Source organism: Nicotiana sylvestris, chromosome 8 (assembly GCF_000393655.2).
Source record: "Nicotiana sylvestris chromosome 8, ASM39365v2, whole genome shotgun sequence".
Classification (NCBI taxonomy): Eukaryota; Viridiplantae; Streptophyta; class Magnoliopsida; order Solanales; family Solanaceae; genus Nicotiana; species Nicotiana sylvestris.
This window is the reverse complement of record NC_091064.1, coordinates 1,136,776-1,160,899: the sequence shown is the minus strand read 5'-3', so window position 1 is coordinate 1,160,899 and position 24,124 is coordinate 1,136,776. Positions and strand designations below refer to the sequence as shown.

The 24,124-nt window shown below is 36.9% G+C and overlaps 1 protein-coding gene across 1 annotated transcript; it reads left to right on the top strand.

Moving 5' to 3' along the window:
• The first annotated feature begins 311 nt into the window (after window positions 1-311).
• On the top strand, window positions 312-23,891 carry LOC104237720 (serine/threonine-protein kinase EDR1). The gene is made up of 17 exons (XM_009791918.2): window positions 312-513; window positions 6,068-6,456; window positions 8,836-9,039; window positions 12,241-12,432; window positions 12,594-12,850; window positions 13,166-13,285; window positions 13,410-13,499; window positions 14,706-14,801; window positions 17,132-17,218; window positions 18,036-18,153; window positions 20,572-20,788; window positions 22,313-22,436; window positions 22,523-22,542; window positions 22,654-22,810; window positions 22,889-23,177; window positions 23,301-23,373; window positions 23,591-23,891. Exons 2-17 carry the CDS (start codon window positions 6,211-6,213, stop codon window positions 23,671-23,673), a joined length of 2,373 nt encoding a protein of 790 aa, XP_009790220.1. The 5' UTR covers window positions 312-513; window positions 6,068-6,210; the 3' UTR covers window positions 23,674-23,891.
• The last annotated feature ends 233 nt before the right edge of the window (window positions 23,892-24,124 follow it).

Here is a 24,124-nt window from a genome sequence, read left to right as displayed (position 1 = left end):
ACATCTTTATTACATCCTCGCTTGTTCCGATATTTTTTGATTGATATAGTGAAGTGATGCTATAAATAATATATATTATAATATAACATAAAAATGGTAAAAACTCGACGACTGGTGCACTAATAATTGTGCTTTCACTTTTATCATAAACTTGAGACAAGTTACACGTTAGGGACAATTTTTCATTTCAGAAAACAATTTCGCACAAAAATTCATTTCTCGGACTTGGGACCTCGGAATTTGATTTCGGCACACTCCCAAGTCACGTAAGCTAGTCTTAAAATACAGTAATATTAGTCTCTCTCTCTCTCACACGCACGTTTGCCTCGTTTGCATCTTTCTCTTGCCGTCTATCTTTTTTAACTCCGTTAAGAGTTCTAAATCCTATTCGCTCTGAGGCGGTAACTTTCGATTGATAACATCACTCTGAATCTTCAGAAAGTTATGTAAGATTCAAATGCCATTGTCGCCTGGTATTAAGCTTCAGATTCGTTTCTTAAGATCTGCTGGCCGGTTAGCTCTCCTATCATACATGTCTAATTGCGTTTATATCGTCCAATTTCATCTTAAATTAACATATGCACGAATTTCTGCATATTTTAACTCGTTTTTTTAATTCAATTCTTTATCCCTTGCTTTTTAAAATCAAATAGTGGTGCTAATAGTAGTGTATAGTCAATTCCTGAATTTCGACCAATTTTTTTCCCTGAATTACAGCTGTATTTGTGCTGAAATTTACCACATTTGAAACTAGAAGTTAGATGATCTCAAGTTTGATGATGGAGATAACTTTTGATTTAGGTAACCAATGTTCTTGCTGGGTTCTGAATTTCTTTTAGAAGCAACATAGAAGTAACCTAATGATGATAAATTATTTGAGCCCTCCCCGTGTCAAGAAGCCGCGCCAAGTGAACTCTCAGGGTCTTGCCTGGGCTACTCAAAGGAGTGTCTAGTGTACCCATATGAGTTGGAAACTCTACAGGCGGCGCCTAGTCATGTGCTGGCGTTGGGCGCCTAACGTTTACCATAGGCTTGTGATATGGAACGACTATGCTCTGCGGGATTTTTTTTGGGAAGGATAAAAACCTCCGCTGATTGAGCACTTGAGGCACCACTCTTAAGAGCCTTGTGCGCTGATTTGTGAGCATGGCTTGGGTCTAGCCTTGCGAGCAAGGGTCCGTTGCCCTAGACATGTAATTGTGAGGTGGCGCTACACTACGCGGGATGGAAGTATGTCGTAAGGGCAGTATTTGGCAATGCCTTAGCCTTATGACAATTGTTGGCATTATATGAAAGATAGCATGACAAAGGCCAATTAGATTAACCGTTGCCATACTCGGGCAAAGCACAGGCTGCATCAGCAGGCACAAGACAAGTGTTAACCGTGAGAACGACTGTGCACGTGAGTGTAATGAACTGTGCGTGCGAGAGGGTCGCTCAGTACTACGCGAGGGATTGACATGTCTGTTGCCATTTTCAGGTGTGCACCTAGACACGATTCATCATATGAAATGTGCAACAGGAGTATGACAACAAGTCATGGTTAAAACCCTTGATATCAAACTGGCACAACTGAAGCTAGGCCTTTGAGGCAAGCTTCGCCATAGTTACAGGTTCGTGAAACCTGGGATAAGAGAAGATTCAGGTGAGACTACATGTGCCCCACTAATTTGTGCACTGCTGATACTAAGGAGGAGTCGGCCCATGACGCTAGACACGCGTTAGCTTGAGGGCATAGTTGATTGTTCGAGTTGTGTTAATTGTGATGTGGTCATTTGTTTGGTTTGACTATTTTGATGCAGTTTATCTGAGTAGGTAGGAAGGGTGTATTCTCGTTTGCCGAGTCGCACGCCATCATGTATTTTCTTGTTTATGCAGATGATATTTATCATCAATAGAGGTCATTGTCAGCTTGGGAATCTTAACTATTTTTTAGAAGTCGAAGTGATTCATAGTGCAAATGGAATTAGTTTTTCACAATCAAATTATATCAATGACATACGTGTGCAGAAATTTGAGAGAATGCAGTCCAGTCAAAACTCCAATGAAATGCCACCGAAGTACTTAATCTCGATGATGGTGCAGAATACTACCTAACATAGGAAAGTCCTCGATTAGCTCCAATACTTGTCATTTGCCCGTCCAGACATAAGCAACTTCTCAGTTAATAAATTGTCTCAATTTATACACTCGCTATCTAAAATTCACCAGGAAGGCGTGGAGGACGAGTATTAGGGTTGAAGGTTGACGTATAGTTTCGAGTCTCTCTTAGGCTTGTCAGTAATACTAGTTCTGTTGTTGTATTTTCTTATTCCTGGTCTGTTATTAGTACATGTTGTGTTATTAGTTTCCATTACCCTGTTACCTTGTTGCAATTGTTTGTTGCTTTAGTTTCACTGTTCCTTGAGCCGAGGGTCTACCGGAAACATTCTCTCGATCTTCATAAAGTAGGGGTAAGGTCTGCGTACACACTACTCTCTCCAGACCCCACTTGTGGGATTACACTGGGTTTGTTATTATTGTTGTAGTATTTGAACTTCATCGGAAAGTACTCAAAGAAGTGCTTAGGTATCTACAGGGTACAATTCAGTTTGGTGTCTACATATGCGAAATAATTCAATTTGTATATGTACTTTGATGCGTAGTGGGCTAAAGATGTGAGTGCCTGAGCCTCGACTGCTGGTTACATTTTGTTTTTTGGTCAAAATCCTGTGAGTTGGTCATCCCAAAACAAAACACAATAGCTCGCTCATCTACTGAAGCTGAATGTCGACCTACGTGTTCCACTTCCACACGCACCAACTGTTTACTGTGACAATGTTGGTGCCCCATTGTGTGAAAATCTTGTCTTTCACATTCGTATGTAAGACATTGCTGTAAATTTTTTTTTTGATGAAGTAAGATGTTGCATTAAAGGCATCAAGAAGATGCAAAGAGTACAAGAAAGAAGTTCAGTTTGCTCCTAAGTACAAAAATCTAGGTCAGAGCTTTGAGCAAAACCAAAACCAAAAGGAAAAAACCGGCTTTTAAGCCATATTGAGAGAGCTAATAAAATCTAACATGGAAATTACATCATTTACAGGGGCTAGATTACTCCAACTGAACAGATTCATCAAACACTTAGACTTCAGGGTGCAGTTGGGAGTTGAAATGCCATAAAAACATCTGCTATTTCTCTCTGTCCATATACACCAAAAAATGCATGCTGGGATCATTTGCCAGATCTTCTTGATGGCCCTGTCAACTTTCCAAGAGTTCCAACTTTCCACTGCTACCTTTATGTTCTGTGGAGTTGCCCAGCTAATTCCAAAAAATGATGGGAACGTATGCCATATATTTACTGCCACTGGGCAGTGTAAGAAAAGATGATTTACTGATACTGAGTTTTGTTGGCACATATTGCTGTAAATTTTCACTTTGTTTAGAAGCAAGTGCAAGAAAAATAAGTCCAGGTTGTTCTCATTCATATTGCAAATTAACTCGCCGATGCTCTCTCTAAAGCTCTTCAAAAGTTAGCTTTTGACAACTAATTATTCAAGCTAGGTGTTGTTACACACTGCCTACCTTGAGGGGTCATATCAGCGCACATGTTTAATGTTATAAATTTGTTAGCGTTAGGCCCATTCTTTAGCATTCTATTAAGATAGTTTATTTGAATAAAGGTTGTTAGGTTGTTAACAGAGGCGGACCCAGGATTTTAAGACGACGTGGGCACAATATTCTGCTCAACCAGTGCCCCCCTAAAGGGTTTTAGTGTTCAGGGTACCAAGTGATTCAAATTACCCATTTTTTAAGGTATACACAAATACATATACAAGATTTCTGCCGAAGTTTACGGGGTCCGGTGACCCCTAAATAATACACATCGGTTCGCCTTTGGTTGTTTGAGTTAGACCTTATCTCTAGCAGTTGAATTAGGATAAGTCTTGTTAAATAAGTGCACTTCATCAAACGAGCACATTTTAGGAAGTTCATTTTTCATTGTATTTAAAGGCTGCGCATGGCTTAATGATCATATACGTCAGTCATCAATTCTAGCCTTTACACTTCTATCATATAACATTCTGATAACTCTTCTCCATTTTAACCATATGATTTTGATTCTATACCTAACATTTAGGCACCATGTTTGTACCATTCAGTTCTCCTGAAAAGCCTAGATATCTAAATTGTTTGCATTTATACATCACAATTCCATCTAATCTCACATGAACTTCACTCTTTTTAAGCTGACTAAACTTGGAGTGCATATATTCAGTCTTACTTCTACCTATCCTAACCATTACCCTCCAAAGTGCTTCTCCATATTTCAAGCTTTTGGTTAACACCCTTGATGATTCCATCAATTAGCATAGTATCGTCAGCGAATAGCATACACCATGAGATCTCATCGTATATTGTGTTGACTAGCTCATTCATAACTAGGATAAACAATTACGAGCTCAATGCCAAACCCTGGTGTAACCCATGGTTATGGGAAACTCCTTCCTATCTCCTACTATTGTTCTCACAGTAGTGACTCCTTACATTTTTTGTGGCATTTATATATTTAAGATGAATTCTTTTCTTCCCCAACACTCGCCAAAGGACCTTTCATAGTATTTTATCATATGATTTCTCCAAGTCGATGGACCATGTAAAGCTTTCTTCCTCATGATAAATTTCCATCAATTTTCTTTACAAGATTATAGCCTCTATTGTAGATTTACCAGGTGTAAATCCAAGCTGATTCTGCCACTCTTGTTATCACTCTTTCCCGGAGTTTAATAGTATGACTGATGAATTCAATCATGATAGTTTTGTACAATTTTGACTTTCTCATTTGTTCTTATAAATTAGAATCATGGTATTCTTGCTCCACTTGTGGGGCATCCTCCCACTTCTTAGTATGGCACTAAATAGCTTGGTAAGCCGTCCTACTCCAATCTCTCCAAGACACTTCTAAACCTATACGGGATCACCATACTGTTCTAATCTTCATATTTCTCATGGCATCCTTTACCTTTGTCCGCCTAATTTTACGAGTGTAACAATGTTGCTAGACGTCATCGCTTAAAGCAATGCAGTGATGCAAAGTGAGGGCTTACCGCTTCATGGGTGAAGCTATGTTTTCAAACAAGTGTATGCTCCAAACATGACAAGAAAGTGTTCTCGACGAATAAGCGGTCGGTTCTTTGAATCTCAACTTTAAGGAGTTGGATTAAATACCGTGATTGCATATTGGATGTTGAAATTTAATTATTTGACTGCAATCTGATTATTGTAGTACTCAATCCATATATATTTGGTATTTTTAATTTTCCATAAAATATGCACTTCACTTTAGTGAAGCTGCACTTAACTTATCGCTTTCAAGCCCCATGGGCCTTGTTGCTTTTTTGCGTTTTTCGCTTTTTAAAACAGTGGTGTGTAAAGTTTCTATCATGTCCAGATGTATGGAGATCTAAAATGTTGTTCTTGTGGTTCAAATTGAATAACTGATTAGAATTGCCTCTCCATCTCTCCTTCATTAATTTTTCTTCTATCAACACTTGTTGAGAACCGTATTGAATACACGCCACCTGGTTTATGTCCTTGCTACTCTCAGTAAATTGCCAAACTTGTACTTGTAGAAAAAGTATGCAGACCTGAAGATAGAGAAATAATTCGAATTTGATCATTTATCTTAAATATCTTAAGAAGCATTCAGTTTTCAGGACTTTCATAGTACTGGTCAAGAAAAGTTGTACTATTTAATAATGTAAGATTATGAGTTTTCGGTTTTTCTTTCTATTCTTTGAAGGAGTACTCTTCATAAGCAATAGAGCGTCTTTTCTAGTAATCTGATACTTGAGATAGTGATTAAATCTCTACTTTGATTATGGTCCATTTATTTCTTATTTATTTTTATTTTCCTATTTTCTATTCTTATTTTGGAGGGGAAGCGTGTGACCAAGGCTTCAGTGAGTTCTTCTGCAGCTTTTCGGATAACAGCCCTGCTTCTTTTGAGTTCATGCATTAAGGAACTATAGACAGTCTTTTGTTGAAGAAACACTTCAATTTGAGTTAACCAATTCTCACTTTGCAGGTTCATGGCATCAGCCTTGTGCCGATCATAGGAGAAGAAGCTTTTAAATTATGTTATTTTGTCTCAAAGAAGCGGCATTTATAAGCTCCTCTATGAGGTAGTAGTAGTTAAGAGATGGTATTGCAATTCAACTATCTGTTGACATGGAAGAGATACCAGATGAAGTTGGGCTTCCAGAGCATAGATACCCCAAGACTGCATGGTGGCCTTCAGATTATGTTGAAAAGTTTGGATCCGTTTCACTTTATGGAAAAGAAGAAATTATGAGGAATCGGGAACCAACTGAGAGAGAATACGATAGGCTATCCTCTCGGACTGCTTCCCAGATTCTCTGGAAAACTGGAACACTTTCTGAACCAATTCCCAATGGTTTCTACTCTGTTGTTCCTGTGAGCACCGAAACTTATAACTTCTTTGTATTGTTGCTTGTATCACGGCATTCGTTCTGCTTGATTAAAAATTCTTTTTGCCCTCTAGGATCTGAAGGAATTGAATATTAACCGCATACAACTGATACACTTCTAATAATAGATGCACTTCTGATACGATTTTGTCAAATGAGCAAGTTACATGCCATGAATGATAGAATGAGAGAAGTAAACATGATTGTTCAGCTGTGCTTCCACTTCGATATTATTTAATCCCTCGAAAAAAGATATATTTTATCTTAACGGTTTTCCTATTTTAGTTTTTCAATTCATTCTTGAAATATAGGAAACCTTCAAGTTATCTACCTCATTTTTTTTCAAGTAGCTGAAAGAGGTTCTTCAAGTACTCGATCTCGGTTATCAAGTATCTTTGAGGACATCACACTGATAAAGGAAGCTTGAAGGGACATGTAAAGTTTGCAGTCTGAAAAGTAATTAGAACAATATCATGCCATAAGACTCTTTTAATCTATTTTTGGTGATGCTTAAGAGCTTTAAATCTTTTAAATTATGGTCAAATCCCACTAGCAAGAAAAACGTGAGATTCAGATTGTAGGATTTTCTTTTTAATTGGAAAAGAAGTTAAGTCTTCACTGGTTGTGAGGAGTGCTAAGTAGCTGCCATGTTGCTTTTATCCTTGCTTCCATATCTGCTTACTGGCTTACTTTATTGTTAATTGGCGCAAAATGAAATCAAAGGAAAATAAAACTTTCAGGTCATAGGGATCATATGGTCAAAGACAGTTTTACAGGAATTCTTTGATTTATTGCAATGTGATTGAAGTGGACTGCCAATACAAGAGCATTGGCACCTCTTTGGTGGCTAGCAAAACTGAATTCTAACTGTTTGTTCCTCTGCTATTCCTTCGGCAACATCTGATCATCGTGGAATAGGGACTGTTAGTTGCTGTGCTCTGTTTCTCTAATCATAGAAGGTTTGAGGTGAACAATAACATTAAACCTTCTCATGTACTCTACCTTACCCACCCCAAAAAAAAGAAAAAGAAAAAACCTTTCTCGTGTAGTCCGAGAAATGAATATATGGTCCCTTACTTGTAGTAAATGGACAAATGGACACAGAAGTTTATATGGGTGGGGCTTGGTCCATATATTACAAATTTTTGCTTGGTCCATATATTACAAAAATTTCTTACTTTTGGAGGTGAATTAGAGTGGGTAGGGAGTTCGAGGAAGGATCTTACAACGTCAATTTTTAGGTAAAAGGTGAGATTAAAATGATCAATTTCTTTTCTGGAAAAAAATTAAATTACATCGGAGGAGGATAACTATCCTCAAACACATAGAAATGTGTGATAATAAACTGAATAGATCCTGCCAATGTCATTGGTTTTCTTGTAATAGACCTTAAGGTTTATACCCATCACATGAAGCAAGCCTGGTTTATCTATCCCACAGACTCAAGTCGTGTTTCCTCTGTTCTTATCACGTTCAGGTGATATACTTCCTCTTTCTCTTCTATGGAATGCAGTGGAGGAAGGCCAGTCGTTCCTAGGATCCCCTCATTTGTTTCATTCTTTTCTACAACCAAGATAGCATAATGTGGTCATTATTTTCTTTTGCTTCCATGAAAAAAATTAGACCATGTCCGTTTCTCTGGGACAGGGATATAGAAGAAGGGAGGACATAGAATTTCTCCTCTGTTAAGGAAAAGCTAACAACAAATTAAGAAGTGATATCGTGAATATGACTCTTTCTTTTGTGATAAATATAACGGTAAAAACTTTGCTGGCTTCTTTTATTTTTTGTTCTTATTCAGGATGCATGTAGTTTCACTTTCTCTACTTTATTTTATTTTGAATGTTGCACTTAGCATTGTTGCTCTCTCTTTTCCTGAGACAATATTGTAACTCTACTCTTTTTTTTTTAATGGGATCCAGTGTGTAACTTTACTCTTAATCTGCTACTTATTGAAAAAGACTCTACTCCTACGCTGCTATCAGCATATGTTTCCTCGTTTTGAGGAAATTATTGTACTGGCTACTTTCATGAATGGTAAATATTTGTTAACTTCGCCATTATAATTATTAATCTAGATCTTATATTTCCATATGATTACAGTTTTCTCGAGATCCATCAACTACCTCAATAGTATTTTGTTCGATTAATCTGATCCTTTATATTGCCCAAGGAATACACCCGAAATGGACCTTTACATTTCTGTCAAGGACACATTTCTATGGGAGTTATATATTCAGTGCCCTAGAACTTTAATGTTTGTACTTTTTATATCTTCTAATGTGGGTGCTGTTACAGAATTACAATAGGAATTGCATGGCTAAAATTTTAATGTGTGAATTCTTTCTCTTCTCCTATTTTGTAGGAGAAAAGGCTAAAGGAACTTTTTGAAGACATTCCTACATTGGATGAGCTTCATGCTTTGGAGCCTGAGGGTTTAGGAGCAGATGTTATAGTTGTGGACGCCAAGAAAGACAAGAAGCTCTCAATGCTAAAGCAACTCATTGTTGCACTGGTGAAAGGTTTAAACTCAACTCCTGCAGCAATGATAAAAAAGATAGCTGGATTGGTGGGTATTCATATATCCTTTTCTCCCAATTTACGTATTAACTTGTCCCATGAGTTCATGATTTTCTTGAAGAACCGTGGTGTCCGGGCCAACTTGTGCGCACCTCGACTAATTCCATGGGGTACGTGCGACTCCCACCAGCTCAGGTTCCATGTAACTCTATCCACCAAGACTTGGGATAGATTTCATCACCTAATGTCCCTTGGGTTCATACCTTTTTATCTTAGTTATGGATAAGATAATGTATGGTATAAAGAACGACGTTTAGCCCATATATAGGAAGAACAGAGATAAAGCGAGAATAGACGGAATTATGGTGCGTAAAATGAAGTCAATATGAATATCAAGCTTAGTCGTTTTCAGAAAAATGACATAGTAGAAGAAAATATAGTTCATAAAATTAAAGTAGGATGATTGAAATCGAGGAGTTCTATGGAGCTACTATGTAATAGAAAGATACTTAACAAAGGGAAAATAAATTTCTATAGAACAGCTGTGAGACCAACGATATTACATGCGAGGGAATTTTGGGTTTTTGGGGTCTAATATATCTGCAAGATGATTTTGTAGAAATACGGATGGATGTGCGCTCTTACAAGATTGGTTGCGATTAGAAATGATCACATCAAATAGAATTGCTTGAAGCACACTTAGAGGATAGAATGAGGTCAATTGTAGAAGATGGTTTGACCATGCTTCTTGTAGACTTCCGAATGTACCAATTGTAGGTGCGACAAGATGATACTTGAGGGTACTGAAAAGGGAAGATATACGAAAAGCACACGATGTTGTCTCAAAAGATCTTAATCAATGGGGATTTAGCTAAGAATAGAATATAAAGGAAGCAAATAATCCATATATGCTATACTGAAATTCCTACTAGTTGGGATTAAGGTTAAGTTGCTGTTACACTTACATTAGTTCCAACATTTTTAGGATTGGAGACTTGTATGTCCTATATAAAGGGATAAAGAAACACACAATTTAATTTATTGAAGGCTAAATATGCTTAGCCAAATATCACGAGTGCCTAAACCAGAATTTACCAATAACTCAAGGATCAAAAGTTTATTCATCCCTTTAGTAAAATAAGATGGATGAAATTTTGCATATCTACTGTGAAATTCTCCATTCTTATAAATGGATGTCCTAAAGGTTATTTTCATTCACACAGAGGTCTCAGACAAGGTGATCCTTTATCTCCATTTCTATTCATCATAGCCATGGAAGGATTGAACAACATGATCAAAACAGCTAAAGTCAGTGGATGGGTTAAAGGCTTTGAGGTAAACAGGAGTGGGGCTAACAATCTAGAGATCACACATCTTCAATATGCTGATGATACTCTAGTCTTCTGTGATGCTAAAAAAGACCAACTTAGATTCTTAAGGATCATTTTGGTTTTATTTGAGGGAGTATCAGGATTACACATTAATTGGAGAAAGAGCAATATTTTTCCCATTAATGAAGTTAACAACATGGGGCAACTGACTCAGATATTGGGAGGAGAAGTTGGGTCCCTACCAACTGTTTACCTTGGGATGCCTCTTGGTGCAAGATCCAAATCAAAAGAAATCTGGAATTCAGTCATAGAAAAGTGTGAGAAGAAGTTGTCAAGATGGAAATCGCAGTACCTATTATTGGGGGGTAGGCTAGTTCTAATCAACTCAGTATTAGACTCTCTACCTACTTACATGATGTCTTTGTTCCCAATTCCAGCAGGCATTTTACAGAGATTGGACAAACTCCGAAGAACATTCCTTTGGCAAGGCAATAAGGAGAAAAAGGTCTTCCATTTAGTCAATTGGAAGACGCTAACAATGGATAAAAAACAAGGTGGAATGGGGATAAGGAATTTGAAGAACCAAAGCAAGGCTCTCAGAATTAAATGGTTATGGAAGTACTCTAAAGAACCCCAATCTTTATGGTCCAAAGTGATCAAAGCAAAGTATGGTGAAGAAAACAATTGGGTGTCAAAAAAAGTCAAAACATCACATGGAGTAAGTGTGTGGAAATCCATCAGAGAACTTTGGCCAATAATGAAGAATCACTCCTCCATAAGAGTGAACAACGGAAGGAACACATCTTTCTGGAATGATAACTGGTTAGGAATTGGAAGCTTAAAGGAAGGATACCCAGATATGTTCGGTTTAGCACAAAACCAGCATAAGACAGTAGCTGAAATGAGGAGTTGTCAAGGATGGGAAATAGCTCTAAGAAGACAGCTGAATGACTGGGAGATAACAAGATTAACTGACCTCTACAAAGAGCTGGAAGCATTTACAGGATTACAGGAAGGGTTGGATTCAATATGGTGGAAGAGGCACAACAGAGGGGTTTACCGAGGGAAGGATGCATATAAGATTTTGAATCATGACAATCAACAGGTAGACACATGGCCTTGGAAACATATATGGAAAACAAAGATTCCATACAAGGTAGCTTGCTTCACTTGGCTACTAGCAAAGGAGGCGGTTTTAACCCAGGATAATCTCATAAAAAGGGGAATATCTCTGTGTTCAAGATGTTTTCTGTGTGGGGAAAATGCAGAAACTGTCAACCATTTGTTTCTACATTGCAAGATTACAGACCAACTATGGAAAATCTTTATTAGTCTTAGGGGTATTTCATGGTCAATGCCATACAGGATTAAAGATGTCATTTATAGCTGGGAAGAAGCGGGAGCTGAAGCAACTAGTAGAGATAGATGGAGGACTGTTCCGGCATGTATCTGGTGGACAGTCTGGAGGGAAAGGAACACTAGATGTTTTGAAGACAGAAGCAATCCACTGCAGAAGATCAAACTCAATTGTATTCTTCTATTTTGTTTTTGGTGCAATCAGATGTACACAGAAGATACATTGACAATCATAGACATACTAGGATCCTGCTAGGTTTTAAATTAGAATATCTTCAAACTCTCTCTATGTAAATTTGGTTTTCAGTGCAACCTATGTACTGATTTTTATAATATATACAATAGTTACCAATTCAAAAAAAAAAAAAAATGTATTTTTTAGTTTCTAATGGGGAAGCATAAGAATTCAAACTGAAAGTATTTTAGTGTTAAAATGGTGGGAGCATGTGAAATCTGTAGGTTTATGCTTTGAAGTTTTACTCTTAGAAGAGGGAAAAGGGTTGACGTTAAGGTCTATTGACATTTGTGATTTCTTTTTGTTGCTTGTATGACTTCCTACACAGGTGTCTGATGTTTACAAACGACCAAACTTGGAACTATGTCATGCTAAAGCCTCACATGATGAAGCCTCTCACATTTCTGACAACCCAGGTGTCCAGATGTTGGGTCAAATAAAGCATGGCTCATGCCGTCCTCGAGCAATATTATTCAAATTACTTGCAGATACTGTAGGTCTTGAAAGCCGGCTAGTTGTGGTGAGCTTGAAAATTGTTTTTGCTTGCACATTTCTGTTTATCTCTAAAATTAGGACTAAAGAGTGTCTTGCTACTTGTTACTATGAATCGTTGCTAACATTTCTTTAATTTCCATATCTGCTTATATTTTACTTATTATAATTTTATGTTTCACAAATCAGGGTTTACCTGCTGAAGGAGCGTCCGAGTGTGAAGAATCTTATAAGCACATGTCTATACTAGTTGTGCTAAATTCTGTGGAGCTACTTGTTGACCTTATGCGCTTTCCTGGTCAACTTATTCCACGAACAACCAAGGCTATTTTCCTAACCCACATAGCTGCTGGGGAGAGTGATTCTGCAGAAAATGATTCCTGCGATTCACCTCTGGAGCCAAACAGCCCCCTCTATGGGGTTTCAGAGAGAAACGATACTGATAGGTTAGAAGGAAATTATTCTTCATTTTGAATATATTCAATTTCGATTTAGTTTCTATAATCTTCTTCCGTTGTGTGATGAGAATTTTCTATTGAGTTTTCATACTCTTCTTCTGTTCAAACTACCCTCCCCAGACCCCACTTATGGGAATATACTGGGTATGTTGTTGTTGTTGTACTCTTCTTCTGTTGCATGATGAGAATCTTCATAGACATACTGTAACTTTTCTTAGAAATTTCTTTTTCTTTGGTGGAGAAACAGATTGTTGCTCACTTATATTGTAGCCTGCTATTTTAAACTGATCTTCCATTCTACAGTTCTGAAAAAGATGACATCCTCCAGTATCAGAGGAGATTTGAAGCATCTTCAAATGCTGCTGGATATTCGTTGAGGAATATGATGTTGCGTTCTAACACTTCAATTGACAGAAAACTGAGGTATTATTTAGCTCATATTGAGACCTCTTTGAATGTAAAACATTCTGAACGTCCATTTGTTGGATTACTTTTGGAAACTAAGGTATTATTTTGCTTCTTTCGTATTAAATCATTTTTGTACCAGTTTGTCGCATAGTGAACCTAATACTGCTACAACGGTTTGGAGAAGAGGTCGCAGGAAAGTTATAACAGAACCGAGGACTGCAAGTTCAAGGTTTCTTTTTCATGACCCAGACTCTACTCTTTTCTTCCTTAACATGATTTTTTAATATTTTGGACTTCTGATAATATATTTATTCACAGTCCTGTCATGTTTGGGTCTATTTGTGCTTGCACATCTCTCAGTATGTTACATGAATTTGGGTGTGAATGTTAAAAATGATTATGAAACACACAGGTAAATCTATTCATTTTCTAGTAGGTTTTCTGACGGCATCACTTCTCAACGTCAATGTTACCAAACTTTGTTGCCATGAACATATCCTTGATTGGATAATCAGAACGGCGCTGCTGAGCAGGTCATGTAGGGCATAAATGAAGACAAATTTATCATGTTGGGTAGCTTTAAAGTAAAGGATAGCATGCTTCTGAAACAGAGTGTTTGAGGTCTTTGTGTTCTGAGATTAAGGTACTTGTACTTATAAAAAAGATTAAGGTTCTTTGTGCATTGCACATTGCCTGACGTCACGGGAGTGTCAAATTTGATTGGTTGGATTTTTTTTTATCTGATTTAATTCCATTGTAATATTCGACACTACTATACGATTATCTTTACTCTATACCCATAGATCCTTGTCAGAAGATGAGGATGATCCTGCTATGTTGTGATCCTTGGTGCTGTTGCTAAGTTTTGATTCCGAGTGTAAAAGTAGAATCTTATTGGTGACACATATCTGGTTCTCTGGGAATTATTCTGAAATTGGATGAGCAAGCATGAAAGAATGCGATTGTTCCTATACGTGAAAGTGTTAAGCTAAAAATACTGGCCCCCTGAATTAATGTAATAGAAGACTCTGAGAAAGGAATTTCCAGGCTTTTTTTGTTGACAAATGATGGTTACAAGTTGCAATACCTTAAGTCACTACTCGGCTTTGACAGCTCATGGTAGAGCCTACATTTGGGGTACCTCCTGTATGAATAGTTTCTACTGTAACTTCACATGTGAGATTGTAGATATAACTTATTGATCCATAGGGGAAATAAGTATATGCATATATTTTTAAGAGCTTGTCATGGTTTTTGTTTTCAATCCCTGAATCTGTCTAGTGGATGTGATGAATAAACTGGGACTTCGATGTTTATGTATTTAATAAACATCAAAGTGACTATTATCTCCATTTACTTGAACTGCGCTGTGCAATATCTTAATGTGTAGTTGTGTTCTTTTTTCTCATTTTTCAATTGTATTTTATTCTTTCAGTCCTGAGCATCCTTCATTTAGAGCACATGGACGGTCCATGCTTAGTGGTGATAACAAAACATTCAGGGATTATTCAGATGATGTTGCTACTTCAAGGTATCTGATTCAGTCCCGTTTTCTGTTTTCTCTGACATTATAACTGCAAAATTTACAAATCACAATCAATTATATTGTAACTTTTGGCCCTCCCATTATTTGGTCTATATCAGGTATTTTTCTCATTCATGTTTAGTGGCTCCCAGTTTACACCCTTTGGTTCATTCACTTAAGTTAAAAGTAATAAAAGAGGTCAATGATGCTTAAATATTAGTTCCGAATCTTATATTTTAAGATCACTTTATGTCGCTTCAGAGCATCATTGACTTCTCACGAGCCATCTCATGTGAGATTGTATAATTGATGAAATTCTACTCTGAAGTTAATCATGGCCGAAATTCTAGTATGGATTTCGGACTTCTTTATCAATCATCAAGGTACAACATTGTGATAGAGTTAGAACATTTGAAGTATTGTGAATGAGTATTTAATTTCTGAAATGCTGATAAATGAGTAAAGAGTGCCTTGATTTAGAAGAAAAAGCATAAACTGCAGGGCAGTTCTTTCTATCTTTTTGTGGGTAGGTGACCTTGTGTTGTCAACGGACACATTTCGTCAACATCTGAATGAGGTGTCAGCAAATGATTTTTTCTTGACGATTGAGAAATCCGTCTGGGGCCAACCCTTAGGACCAACCATAACATTCAGAACTCGGGTATAATGAGCCAGTCCCTCTGCTCTTCTCCATAAAAATACCAGGCTTAATTCGCATGACGTGGAGCTCGAACTTGTGACCTAAGTCACAAGTCCCTCAACCTTTGCCACTTGAACTAAGCCCATGGGCGATGTCAGCAAATGATTTTGGGAGCTCACTTTATAAAAAAATGATTTTGGGTCTAGCACAAGCTTTACAGGGATGTGGTGTCTTTGATATTATGTTAATAGCTTATAGAGAAACTGTGATGATACCGGATCGTTTTGCCGTCAAAATAAACAGAGCCCACGCAAACCAATGTTAATCAAAGCAATCTTCCTACTTTCCTTCTTCTCCTCTTGGCTTTGCTCCCGTGCTCCATTTTGTCGTTCTCCATTGGACTCAGTTCCCACTTTGATCCAAATCTTGGCCTTATTGGTGATGCTAAGATCATCACTAAGGGTCTCCTTTTTGCAACTCACTGACCCATCAAAGTCTTCTCAGGGTTCCGGATTTGTCTTCCAGAGAATACCCTTCAAGTTTCTCGACTCCAGGTCGTTTTCCATTGACTTCTCATTCTCTATCTCACACCATAATTGTGATGGTCTTTCGTAATTGTTCCTACCAATTTCTCATCCAAGTCTTCCAGGAGAAACTTTGGGCTTCTTAATGAAATCTTTTTTTTGGGAATTGAGTTTGATACTCTATTAAGTGAAAATGTGGGGATAAAAATGCCAATCATGTAGGTGTATCCGTGGGTATTATTTATGCAAAATCGACCAAGAAGGCACCTTTGTTTTGTAGTTAGCTCATGTGAGCTGCACATGCCGAAGACTCCGTTTATTTTGACAGAAAAAGTAGCAAATTTCCTTACTTATAGAGATTAGGACCAAGTAATCACTTTTAGGATACATTAAGGATCATTTCCATCAGGTTTATACATTACCAAGCGCAACCAAAGCTCATACATTAGGGTCCGTTTTGATCATTTTCTCCATAGTTTGTAGATAAATTTAAGCGACTTAAATTCATATTGGGCTCAAAATGAGTTTTAAGCTTTTAAATTTTTCCCATCCATGTATCACTTCAGCAATCGATTTGAGATTGGTTGTTTCAGTGCAACTTAGTGCAATTCACCGAGATGCTTAGGTATTGGTTAACCCAAAAATTATTTTCAACATGCTGTTAAAATTAAGAGGTACATACTTTTAATAGCAAAGGAGAACAATACATGGGAAAACGACATGAGCCAGTTGCTAATTTCAGTATGATACTGCAGTTGGTTTTCTTGCTATGGGAACACTTCCTAAGTCATTAGAAGCTTAAACATGTTCCACCACTTCGATTTCTCTTACCTCTTTTTATAGACCATCTCAGAGTAAAATTAAAACCTCTTTAAAATGGAAAAACTATGTGCTTTTTCAGTTTTTCTGTTCTCAACAGAACTACATTACCCTTTTATATTTTTGTGGAGAGGTAATACCAAAAATGCTAGTGTGCATCTAAGTCAAAATATGTGCAGGTTCTAAACTTTTATACTCGTAAGATGCACCCTGTTTCCTGTTAATAACAGAATCAACATATCAGGATTGTCAAATATTATTATTATTATTATTATTTATATGTTACCTTTTCAAAAAGAATTTTTTTCTTCTTTCCAGAATGCTGAGTTCCCTATTGTTTCTGTGTTTCACAGGTCAGAAGGTGCATCAACATCAGAAACACGAAGATTACGAAGAAGAAGCATTAGTATAACTCCAGAAATTGGTGATGATATCGTAAGGTCAATGTTTCTACTATAACGGTCTTATCAACAGTGCTTACTGCACCTCTATTATACATTGGCTCACTTTTTCCTGTATAAACTTTGTGCAAATCTGAACGTACTGATTCCTACTGTGTCATTATACCTATCTTCCTGGCACATACCAAAAAGTTTCTCAGCTGTGTTTTATTTGAAAACGTTTATAAAGTTTTTCGTGTTCACAAACAGAGGTAATCGATATAGAAGCAAGAAAATGTGTTTTTGTTTTTTCAAAAAAGCAAAGCAAAGCTCATTGATTTCACTTTGACTCTTCTTTCTTAAATTCTTTCTGAAATCTAAAGAATTTCTATTTTATTTCCTCCCTTTGTTTTTTCTCTAAGCTTTTTTCCATAATTCACCTTTCTTATTCTATTACTTATTCCATATTTTACTTGAATTTTTCAAAATTTTCTCTAACTTTATTTTGTTTTGCTGTAAGCTTTTATTATCTTTTATATTATTTTCTTGCTTTTTTAAATTGTTGCTGTCATAATAACTCATTTGCCTAATACATGTTACTTTATTGAAATGTTATTATGTTTAGATAATGGTCATGAAAGTAATAATGTGGGTGGATTGGTGAAAATCAAACAATTATGAATCGCAATAAACATTTCCAAAGAACTATCCGAACATCACCTAGGACCACTTACTGGCAGAAATAGAATACCGTACCTAGAAATTGTGCCTGGAAGTTCTTTGCCACTATATGGATGTTGACCTGAAGATTGTTTAAACACTTGTTAGGTACCATGTTCTTGTACTTAATTTCATTTTTGGCTCATATTGATACCAGGGCTGTTAGAGCAATGAATGAAGCACTTAAGCAGAACCGACTCTTGAAAGAACAAGGGGAAAATAGTTCATTTCATGCTTCAAACAACAGAGATTGTGCGTCGGATCTGAAAAAGGATGTATGTTACTTTTTCTCTCTGTTTTGAGGACTTTTAGTAGTTTTGATGTCATTGCTATGGTAACAGTTAGGTCTTATTTTCGATCCCAATGACCGGCAGAATTATGTTTTTCCAGTTGTACCTCTTTTAAAATGTAAAAGGAATATGATTGAAGGGCAAAGAAGCTTAACTCATATTCTTGTTGAGTGTTTTTCTACTGAACTGTGGTTTTGGATGAACATGTTGTCCATTGATGCCAGGGTTACTAATCTGCTATTCTAGCTAGATGAATTTTGGCGTGTTTATCCTTTGGAGTCATTTTTCCTCTTCATGGGTAGGATAGTTTATGGTTGATGCTTATCGTGATGGCATTGAGCACTGCACATTGTGTTTTCTTAATATTCATTACGATTATATTTTCGTTCTTAATAGTCAGTACGGTTATATTTTTATTTTAACTGTTGTTTTATCTTTTATTTCCTTAATTTTTATCAAGTCTATTTGAGAGTCAGTTTTAAACTTTCAATAGATGCATAGATTGATGCTTTGCAATCAAACAGAAGAATTTTGCGGTGTTAATAGTGTCCTTTGTTCTGGTTTCGTGGGTGAAGTATCAAGTGATAAAGAGAATACAGGGCCTGTTTTTTTTTTTTTTAGATGAGAACCTGTTTGGTGCAGGAGAATGGGGATTTGGTTTTCTCTACCTACCTCTACCCTCGTTTGACACATACCCTTTTTAAGTTTGCAATTTATTCCTACTATTTTTCCTTGAATCCCATGTATTCATTTTAACCATAGAGGGAATAAATCCATTCCTTTTGTTACTTGAAACACTCAGTGAGAATGCGGAATGACATCTCATACTTTTGCCTTTTTCTTTAGGTAAAACTCCGTAAAACTAAAGTCTGATGATTTAATTGTCACCACACCCAATGCACCATAATCATGTCATTTGATATGGTGATGCCCCTAATCCCTGCCAATCAAACCGGCAGGTGAGCACTAATTTGACAAAGATCATAGGAGGACTTGGATTAAATATTTATGCTAGTGTTCGCCGTAGATATCAGACTCTCTTTTGTCAAGTCTAACAATAACTTGGATCCCCAACTCTGAATATTTGTACTACTTTAGTAATTCTAAGTTCATATATCAGATTTAAATGGGCAGACCGGTGCACAAAGTATCCCGTATTCGCCCAGGGTCCGGCGAAGGGCCGCATTCATATATCAGCTTTAATGCTGATAAACTTGATCACTTTTAGTTGTATAGGCTGAAAAATATGCACCATTGCTGCAAGCATTTTTTGGATTTGGCTAGAGTCGAACGGAAAATGGTTTAAAGGCTTAGCTAATCCTGTACATAAACTTAGATACACATGCTTGCCTTTTTTTTTTGGTTTTTTGGTGCACAGATGTATATGGTGTTAACTCTCTGTTTGAGTTTCTAGATCCCTAGATGTTTGAAAAGGAAGTTCGAATTTTTGCCTCATACATATTTTCGGCTGCTTGGTGCCATCTCTGAAATAAAGTTACTTTTACTTGTAAAGAAAAATGATAAAGTTGATCAAATATGAGTTAGAACTATAATATCTGGCTGCTAATGAATTTTTGCCTTTTTAACATACTTTTCACCTGCTTGGCGCCATCTCTGAAATTAAATTATTTTTACTTGTAAAGAAAAATAATAAATTTGATCAAGAAAGAGTTAGAACTATAATAACTGGTTGCAGTTGTTGGAGAAAACAAGTTGCAATGCTGCTAATCCATATTTATTTACATACTTATTCGAATATTGTATTTTCTTTTTTTGTGTCTTTTCTTTTGGGAGGGAATGTCGGGGGTTGGTCGTCTGATGAACTTGAGAGAAAAGAACTATTGGAAACGAGTTGAAGGAGGATTGTTATTTAGCTTTTGTTGTTAAAATAGTTTCTCTCTTTTAAGAGCATTGACTATTTTCCCTTTATGATTAACTCTCTATTGATGTTTGGATTTCAGATTGAAATTTCCTTTTAACTCTGATTCATCTAACTGTGGAAAATAAATGAAAAAGTTTTATGCTTTCGCTTCTGATTTTGGTTTAATTCTAGAGGTTGTTGCTTTCCCATCCAAAACCAGTCTGGAACCCGAAACTCATCATTTCAATCTGTGAAAGTTAAGATCATGTCTGAATCTATTTTTGCCTTCTCTAGATTGCTGGACATGTATCAGGTGTATATGCTAAATTCCTTGGTGATATTATGGGAAGTCTGATTGACAACTAATACTTCTATCTTCACCTCACAGATTTCAGCCCCACAATAGTTTGATGCTTTTTGGTCTCCACTTGTTTCAGTCAATGACTAACTAGTGTACCTTTTTGGTCCCTAATTTTCACCATTATGAGCGTGATGAAATGTTGGATCTGCATTCTAACTTTTTTGCTTTTTCAAGGGAGCAGATCAGTTCACAGAAGGCAATGTCATTACCCTCATCTCCCCACGAGTTGAGGAGGCAGGCTCCAGAAAGTAGTGGGCCGGACAGGACGAATAATGAATTGTTTTCAACCTGGAACAGGATTCTAGAATCACATATGTATCAGAATAAGCCTCTTCTACCTTTTGAAGAATGGAATATAGACTTCTCAGAGTTGACTGTTGGCACCCGAGTTGGAATAGGTAAGCATTGTTCTTGCACATTTTTGTAGTAGTGCTTATATATTTCAGCTTCTTTCTTTCTTTATTTGTTAAGTTCTTCGATAACATATTTCTTTAGTGCCACTAATAGGCCTGCATTGACTGCGCATTTGCTCCTTGGTCTCATGCTTTGTAGACTAGAATGCTATTGCTGGCGGATCATGCTCTGCCAACTTTAATGTATGAGCAACCTAGCTCATCCTTTGTCATCATCTCACGAAGTCTTTGATCCTTTTGTGCATTAATTAGCATTAAATGAAAATCGGATATATCTGCTTCACTTCAGGCAATGGAGGATTCCACAGAGGGATGGATACTTGGGGACCGTATTCAAGTAAACCTAAGCAAATGAGGGTTCATATGTGTTATGTGAGGGAGCGAGGGAAGTAGATCACCCTTAGCTATCTAAACTTACTATTTAACTAAGTATACATTGATTTTAAAACATCTATGAAGGGCTAAGACAAGAAAGTGGATCATATTGAAGATTAGTGACACAGGGAGGGTTTCTAATGGCCTATTGATGTGTTCTGTTGGGTTTTGCTACATTGCTCATAGATTCTCCAATATGCTTCTGCACCTCTCAATGCGAAAGATGAGCTTAGTACTGAACCTGAAATGTCTCATTTCAATTTTCTTTCTCTTGAATCTGAGGTACAAAATGGCAACATTTTGTGGCCTCTGTGGCAGAAAAAACACATGTGGACATTGGGGTGAAATAGGTTCTTCTGTTAGTTCTGACATACTAAAGGTGACACCATAAATGGAGATGAGTCTATTTGTTTTCTTGATCGTCTGTCTCTTTTCTTGTGACTATCAGCTCTAAGATCCTATGTTCCACTTAAAAGAATTTAGTTGTATTGATTTCAAAACGGATTTATAACAAACACTGTATCTCGTGATTTGTATCTAAATCTTCCATCCTTAATATTATTTTTTGTTGTTCCATACATGAGCCTCTGCAATGGGTTTATTGCTACTGATCAGATGATACCTAGGGCATGGACAGCAAAAAAATTGTTGTGAACGGAGATGCTAAACTAAAAGCTGTGAACTTGAATGCGGATCTTGCAAATTGAATGTACACCAGAAGTTGCATCCTATCCAGTCTTCTTGTCTTAGAGAATGAGGTCCTCACAGTGTCTAACACCCTTGCCAAATAAGAAACAAATTGTGTCGTGTCACTGAAGTGTAAGAGATGCACTAGATATGGATACAAACGGATGCCAGAAGGATTTGTATTGGAAAAGTTTTGTACATTACCTATTGAAAAAAGTAGTGTGATTTTCTTGTCTCTTCTATGATCAAGGACCAGATATGTATTTTCTTACGTCTTGTTAATTCATTTCATCAGAAGAAGAAAAAATTGTTGTACAATGACCGGTACAATCAATGCTGAGTCTTACAATATGGTGCTGACTTCTGATTTTTATAATGAATGATCTGGTTTCACCACCCTAAGTTGTATCAGAGATTGAGGTCTAAACCCTCTGGTTATATTTCTAGGGTTCTTTGGAGAAGTTTTCCGTGGCAAGTGGAATGGAACTGAGGTTGCTATTAAAGTTTTTCTGGAGCAAGATCTTACTGCTGAAAATATGGAGGACTTCTGCAATGAGATCTCTATCCTTAGGTGTTGTATCTTCTTTATGGATTCTGTTCTTTCAGCTCCATACTATACTAACATTAAGTGTTGTTTTCTTGTCATCTTTTCCCCAGCCGACTTCGGCATCCAAATGGTACATCTCTTTTCTTGTTTCTTTTAAGTGTTTTTTCCTACTGCCAATTTGCTTAAAAGTATGATATTCGTAGTTAGATGAGTGTGATCTAACTAATGCCATTCCTCACAGTTATATTATTCCTGGGTGCCTGTGCAAACCCTCCACGTTTATCAATGATTACTGAGTACATGGAGATGGGATCTCTGTATTATTTGATCCATTTAAGTGGTCAAAAGAAGAGGCTTAGCTGGCAGAAGAGGCTCAATATGCTTCGCGATATATGCAGGTTGGTTTATTAAAACCTCTGAAAAAAATACCGCAGATATGTAATAGAAACTGACTCATTTTTCTGTTGGAGCTAAAGAGGGTTGATGTGCTTACATCGGATGAAGATTATCCATCGTGATTTAAAAAGTGCAAACTGCCTCGTGAATAAGCGGTGGACCGTCAAAATTTGTGATTTTGGGCTCTCAAGAATAATGACAGATGCATTTCTGAGAGACTCGGCGTCTGCTGGCACTCCTGAATGGATGGCTCCAGAACTCATTCGTAATGAGCCTTTCACGGAAAAATGTGACATTTTTAGCTTTGGCGTGATAATGTGGGAGCTTTGCACCCTAAACAGACCGTGGGAGGGTATACCACCAGATCGGGTATGTTAATTTAACCTTGTAGCTTGATACAAGTTAATGAGCTCTAGAAAACAGACTGTGGGAGGGTATACCACCAGATCGGGTATGTTACCGCATCCAGTAATGCGTTGTGCTTATTTTTAGGTAGTTTATGCCGTTGCCAATGAAGGAGCAAGGCTAGAGATACCTGAAGGACCCCTTGGCAGACTAATCGCAGGTAATTACAGCTGAATTTTAAGTTATATACACTGACAATATAAAGATTCTTTACACTATCAAATTAGTTTAATTACTACTTTATAAGTGACTCGATTGTGTAAATTTTTTTTTACCTTTTGTGCATAGAACTTATTTAAACTCAATTACAGCTAGATGTTTGATCTAGCATTTACATTTTTCTTTTATGCTGAGCTGGTTAAAAATTTATTTTGCAGACTGCTGGGCAGAGCCAAACGAAAGACCTAGTTGTGAGGAAATTCTAACACGACTGCTAGACTGCGAATACTCGCTATGTTAGTGTGTGAATTCACTTTTCCTTTGTATAGAGGAACACATGGTAGAGGTGTTACTGATCTCCGGCTCAAGTTGTCACTTTTGTGTGATTTTCCAGTTCCAGAAGATTATTCGTTTTACCTCCATTGAAAATATAGAAATATTCCTTCCTTTTTTTGTTTAATCACAAATGAGTATGTTTTTCCATTTCTTATATCAGCAAGCAAAACTCACTCCTAGAAATAGTGAGAAGTAATGATCTTTTTGTTCTCTCTTCCTTATGCAAAATGCATCAACTACACTATGCACAAAAGAAAGTTGTAATAAAAAAGCGGATATATGAGAATTTGGTCTTATCTCGTGTAACAAGGACACAGATCTAATTCAATGCATGAGTGAAGGGAGCCTTGAAGCAATGATAAAGTTGTTTCCTTATAACTTATAGGTCACGAGTTCGAACAGTAAAAACAACCATT

Bases quoted from the DNA above. Each gene is read 5' to 3' on its own strand.
- LOC104237720 (XM_009791918.2), top strand. From the start codon at position 6,211: ATGGAAGAGATACCAGATGAAGTTGGGCTTCCAGAGCATAGATACCCC. The intron at 12,851-13,165 runs GTTAGAAGGAAA...TCCATTCTACAG, and splicing joins GAGAGAAACGATACTGATAG to TTCTGAAAAAGATGACATCC. The intron at 22,811-22,888 runs GTTGGTTTATTA...TTGGAGCTAAAG, and splicing joins ATGCTTCGCGATATATGCAG to AGGGTTGATGTGCTTACATC.